Here is a 6,413-nt window from a genome sequence, read left to right on the forward strand (position 1 = left end):
TCAAGTGATGGTGGGGGGACAAACACAGACACGTAAACACACACACACATATATACATATACACGACGGGCTTCTTTCAGTTTCCGTCTACCAAATCCACTCACAAGGCTTTGGTCGGCCCGAGGCTATAGTAGAAGACACTTGCCCAAGGTGCCATGCAGTGGGACTGAACCCGGAACCATGTGGTTGGTAAGCAAGCTACTTACCACACAGCCACTCCGGGTTTAATTAAACTCTGTTAAAAGATAGGTGCTGGCATGGCTGTGTGGTAAGAAATTTGCTTCCCAACCACATGATTCCAGTTTCAGTCCTTCTGTGTGGCACTTTGGGCAAGTGTCTTCAACTATAACCCTGGGCTGACCAAAGTCTTGTGAGTGGATTTTGGAGATGGAAAGTGAAAGAAGCCCATTGTATGTGTTCGTGTGTGTGTAACCCCACCACTGCTTGACAACTGATGGAATAAGTACCAAGCTTAATTAAAAAACTGTACTGGAGTCAATTCATTCAACTGAAACTCTTCGAGGTAGTGCACAGCATGGCCTCAGTCCAGAGACTAAAAAATGCAATAGACAAAAGATAGTTGATAGCAGGAGCATTGAAAAGATGGCTAGAAATATTTATGCAGCAAAGAAGAAAAAAAAATATGAGTCAAGTTAGTAATATTTAAATTTCAGCAAGTACAATAGACAACTCGTGTCATGACCTGTCTTTTTATGATCTAGGAAATATATTGTTAGTTTATAGCTATGATTGCTACATGCCACTCACTGGTGGTTGACTAAGGCCAGTTGGAGTGAGGTAATTATTGTTATGACAAATTTTTGTTTTTCAATGTTATGAAATGTTAGTTCTCGCTAAGCAAATTATGTAATCTCACTAACTGTTCAATGTTCATGACTAGCCCATAGTTGGTATTTGGTGAAATTGGTCTCCTGTTATGAGTATTATAAAAGAATGCTTAGCTAGCCCAAGTGTAAAACTGGGAAGTTTATTTGTGTGTGTATTAATATGCCAGCATGACTACAGCCAGATAAATGGGACCAGTAAAAGAATATATTTGTGTGTTTATGTAAACACATAGGTCTGGTTGTGTGGTTAAGAAGTGTGCTTCCCAACTACATGGTTTCAAGTTCAGTGCCTCTATGTGGCACCTTAGGCAAATGGGTTTGGTAAACAGAAACTGAAAGAAGCCCATTGTGTGTCTGTGTGTGTTATATATACATGTATCTGTAAATAATATGTGGCAGTTATTCGGTGGCCATGATAAAACTCCGAGTTTCGGATGCCAGGGCAGAATCCCATGCCGCCATCTCTTCAGTTATCTGGCTTCGATGGTCAGATAACTGAAGAGATGGCGGTGTGGGTTTCCACCCCGGCATCTGAAACTTGGAGTTTTATCATGGCTACCGAATTATTGTCACATATTATTTACAGATAAATTCCTCTATTTACATAATATCGAGGTCTCTTTCTTTCTTTTGTTGTCTTACCTTTTCTATCAATATATATACATGTATGTATATCATCAAATGCCAGCAGGGAAAACTAGAAGCAGTTGATAGCTTCCATTACCTAGGTAACCAAGTCAGTAGTTGGGGTAGTTGCTCCAAGATCATATCTGCTAGAATAAGAATAGGCTGGGAAAAGTTCAGAAAGCTCCTACCTCTGTCGGTAATAAAGGCCTCTCTTACAGATGCAGATTGTATGATGCCTGTGTATGAACAGCCATGCTGCAGGCAGTGAAATATGTGCTGTGACCATCGAGGACGTGTGCAGGCTTGAAAGAAATGAAGCTAGCATGTCAGTGTGCATGCACAACAGAGTGTAAGCATCTCGAGAAAAAAGTTGGGCATTAGAGACATCAGATGTGGTGTGCAAGAGAGACGACTGCACTGTATGATCATGTGATGTGTATGGACGAGGACTGCTGTGTGAAGAAGTGTCGCATTCTAACAGTGGAGAGAACCTGTGGAAGAGGTAGACCCAGGAAGACATGGGACAAGGTGGTGAAGCATGATCTTCGAATGTTGGGTGTCATGGAGGCAATGACAAGCGACTGAGACATTAGGCGATATGCCGTGCTTGAGAAGACCCATCAAGCCAAGTGAGATCGTAGTCATGGTCAATGTCAGTGTCATGTAACTGGCATGTCTAAAGTACCGTTTAAGCTTTGGGCCTCATGGAGGTAGTGACTGGTGACCAAGACCTTTGACAATATACTGTGCTTGAGGTGACCTGACAAACCAAGTGAGATCACAGTCGCAGCTGATGACGGTGTTACATAACTGACACATGAAAAGCACCCACTACACTCTTGAAGTGGTGGGCATTAGAAAGGGCATCGAACCTAAGAAACCATGCCAAATCAGATTGGAACCTGGTGCAGCTTACCAGTTCTCAGTCAAACTATCCAACTCATGCCAGCATGGAAAACGGACGTTAAATGATGATAATGGTGAATAGGGAGACACTCTCAATTCATACGCATGTATAGGCAGATAGGTATATATTTGAATTGAGTGCGATTCAATTCATTCATGCTTTCTTGATAGGGAATTAGAGACATTGGGGAGCCAACTATAAATAGAAGATACTTATTGGATTTGAGAGTACATGTAGTAAAAATAGACCAAGTAATAACACTGAGCTTTGAAGAGATGATGATGCAGTATTAAAGAACAAAAAGATCTAACTTATAAATCTGTTGATCCCTTGTATGGAAAAACTGGTGTTAAGCTAACCAGCAAAACTTTTCTGACTTCTTACCCAATAAGCTCATGTTAATTATTTTCTTGCCATTTTGTCTATTGTTTTTTTTCATTTTAATTTCGTGTAATGGTATTTATTTTAGATATTATGTGAAAGTTGATGTACATGTTTCTGTTACGTTACTAATTTGTTCTCTTATTCACTATCAACTTTTTCTTTTTACCTATTCACAGTAATAAGAGATATCTGAGTAGTTCACAGCATTTATTGTTTTTTACCTTTACTAAATATAATTGCACTTCATTTTTGAAGCTCTGATGAAACTATAGGATGATACACAAGCACTCATCTATAAATGCATTGCATCTTATAGCAGAAACAGCTATCAGCTAATGAAATTCATAACATAATTTCTTATTACTGCTCTCAACTTGAGGGATGCTTTGCTATGAACCATATATATATCGAGTTTTAACACCAAGTTCTTAGTATCACAATGCCTCAGCAAAATAATAAAATAATATACAGTATGTATTTCAAATTGAAGAAAACTGCATTAGCTTGTTTAATATATGAATTAAAAGAAAATGTTTACTTTAATGTGAACATTATGTGAAAGAAGACCATTGTGTGTGTGTGTGTGTGTGTTTCCTTGTCTTAACATCACTTGATGGTTGTAAACAAGTGTCACCATCATACAATTGGTGTTGTTTATTAGCAATCTTCTATGGGAAAAAAGCCACATCTGATCATGGGGGAAAATTGGTTTCCTTGGAAACAGGTGAGGTTAATGAGAATTTACAGGTTGTTATATATTGACAGTATTTTACATATATTTACAATTCAAACTAGTTATCCTTTGCTTTCACTATAGCGCTTAGTTCACTATACCAGCCATTTTCAATGCTGGACATTGATGTTTCAACATTGTCCATCACTCCTGAATGGGATAAGTTGTCACACCTGTCTATGTCTTTTAACACCCAGTGCTTTGAGAGAGTCATCTCCACCATGTCAAACTGCAGCCTACTGGCAAACAAGCTAAGCTCATACTTTGAGTATAAATGTTCAAAAATATTTGCAACACTAGTGCTGATGGGAAAAAGTAGGGTTCTCGTACGCGTGGAATGAGAACCTTACATTTTTCCATCGAGATCTTATATTCTCCAATATTAAACTCTTTTCTTTAGTCATTGCATGGTGATTGCTGATAAGCTTTAAGCTTATAAAATATTATATGTATGTATATATATTTTCTATTTTTACAGCATAATGAGCAGTTACAATGTATGCCAAGATGATGATATTAGTATAATACCAAACGAAGATGATGTTTCTGATGTTGCTGCAGCAAGTCCAAATATCACCTTTACTCTGTCTGCATCACGACAAAACCTTCCTTCATCCATTGGTATAACCTCTATGTCTGCTCTAAAAGATGCATATGAAGAACTGAAAAAGAAGTATAACGAGCTCAATACAAGATATCAAGATTTATTGAAGCTTGTCGATGAACGGGGTATGAAGCAAATGAAAGGTTTGCCATCTGATAATCCTGATGAAATGAAACGCAGAAGTGAAGTCGATACACTACATAAAGCAGTCAGTAAACTGAAAAAGGAATTAGCAGCTGAGAAAACAAAAAATCAGAAACTCAGATCACAACTGCAAAGCCATAGTGTGGAAACAACTCCTAATACTTCTCTTACTAGTAAAGGTTAGTAGATATTACGTTTTTCACCTCTACATTGGACGGTCATTTTGCAAGTATTTTTCTATCTAAGGGACATCAGATTTGGTTTTACTGACTGCAGAAGAACCACTCAAGACAAAGTAAAGTGGTTGTGTGTGTCTGTACGTATATATATGTGTGTGTGTGTATGTATGTATGTATATATATATATATATATATATATATATATATATATATATATATATATATATATATGATTCACAATCAAGGTGCAGAAAAGGCGTATTCCGAATAAACAAGTTTTATCTGCCTTCCTACTTATTAAGACTTTGGCTTTTGCTAGATTGACTCTAAGGCCCTTCGATTCTAGACCTTGCTTCCACACCTGAAACTTCTCTAGTTCTGATAGTGGCTCAGCTATTCGGGCAAGGTCATCAGCATAGAGAAGCTCCCAGGAGCATCTTGTCTTGAATTCCTCTGTTATTGCCTAAAGGACTATGATAAATAAGAGGGGGCTGAGGACTGATCCTTGGTGGAGCCCTACTCCTACCTGGAATTCTTCACTGTACTCGTTGCCAGCCCTCACTTTACTGACAGCATCCCTGTACGTGGCTCATACAGCTCTTACTAATCACTCATCTATAGCAGATGAGAAGCACTTAGTAGCACTCAGGAGTGGCTGGAGGGGAGTAGTCGATTACATCGACCTCAATGCTTGACTGGTTCTTAATTTATTGACCCCGAAAGGATGAAAGGCAAAGTCACCCTCAGCGGAATTTGAACTAAGAACATAGCAGCAGGCAAAATACCAGCATCCTAACGGTTCTGCCAGCTCACTAAATTAATAATAATAATCCTTTCTACTTAAAGCACAAGGCCTCATATTTGAGGGAAGGGATTAAGTTGATTACACCTACCCTAATGCTTAACTGGTACTTATTTAATTGACCTTAAAAGAATGAAAGGCAAAGTTGACCTCACTGGAATTTGAACTCAGAACAGTGACAGGTGAAATACCACTAAGAATTTCGCCCAGCATGCTAATGATTCTGCCAGCTTGAGGCCTTAATAATAATAATAATGATAATAATAATAATAATAATAATTATTATTATTATTATTATTATTATTATTATTATTATTATTATTATTAAAAAAAAAAGAGAGACATTAATATAAACATTTCTGGCTTGTTTTTCTGTTTGTATTTGTTTTTTCTTTTTCTTTTTCTTTCTCTTTACAGAAATTGGCAGCATGGAAAGTCTCGACAAGTTGATGGAAAACATTCAGTTTTTAGAGAAGATAGTTGAAATTCATCAAATGGAAGTTAGGAAAAGTATGTACTTACTTTCTTTCAATTAATTAAGATCTTCATAAAATTATAGGTGTGAGCAAAAGCAGCAGGTAGAATTTTGACAGGATTTATTTACCAAGAATGTGGCACAAAGGAATCCAAAGACTGTCTTCAATGAAAGATGATAATTCTTTTATTAATCTTGTTCCTTAAATGTCAGCTTAAGTGTCCATGCAGCATCACATAAAAGCATCTGTGTGGCGCCTTGTAAAACCACCTGTATGGTGTTACATAAAAGTGCCCATGCAGTGCCATGGAAAAGCATCCAGCACACTCTGTAAAGTGGTTGGTGTTAGGAAGGACATCCAGCTGAAGAAACCATGCCAAATCAGACTGGAGTCTGGTGCAGCCCCCTGGCTCGCCAATTCTGGTCACACCATCCAACCCATGCTAGCATAGACAATGGATGTTAAATGATGATGATGACTCCAGATCTTCTTGGGCTAACTGTCACTATCATGCTCATGATAAAAATATTTAATAGCTGTAGGAGTTTTCATAGTATATTAGCTGGAAAATAGCCATACTTTATTTTCATGAGGAAGCTAGCAGAGCTACATATTAAATATAATTACTAGAGCTTGAAAAAAATAGTGGAAAACTATGTCAAAAAGAGCTTAAGTAAAATATATGAGGTGATATTTTGCAGTAAGACAA

At 37.5% G+C, this 6,413-nt stretch overlaps 1 protein-coding gene across 2 annotated transcripts in view; it reads left to right on the top strand.

Annotated features, from left to right (window-relative positions):
* LOC106868125 (uncharacterized) overlaps positions 1 to 6,413 on the top strand; it is a 48,224-nt gene that overhangs the window by 40,079 nt on the left and 1,732 nt on the right. For both annotated transcript variants that reach the window (XM_014913257.3, XM_014913256.3), the window contains exons 3-4: positions 3,978 to 4,426; positions 5,646 to 5,738. In XM_014913257.3, coding sequence (XP_014768743.1) covers positions 3,982 to 4,426; positions 5,646 to 5,738 — 538 coding nt within the window. In that variant the 5' untranslated portion in view covers positions 3,978 to 3,981. The remainder of the gene's footprint in view (positions 1 to 3,977; positions 4,427 to 5,645; positions 5,739 to 6,413) is intronic.

Source organism: Octopus bimaculoides, chromosome 4 (assembly GCF_046866305.1).
Source record: "Octopus bimaculoides isolate indiv1 chromosome 4, ASM4686630v1, whole genome shotgun sequence".
Taxonomy (NCBI): domain Eukaryota; kingdom Metazoa; phylum Mollusca; class Cephalopoda; order Octopoda; family Octopodidae; genus Octopus; species Octopus bimaculoides.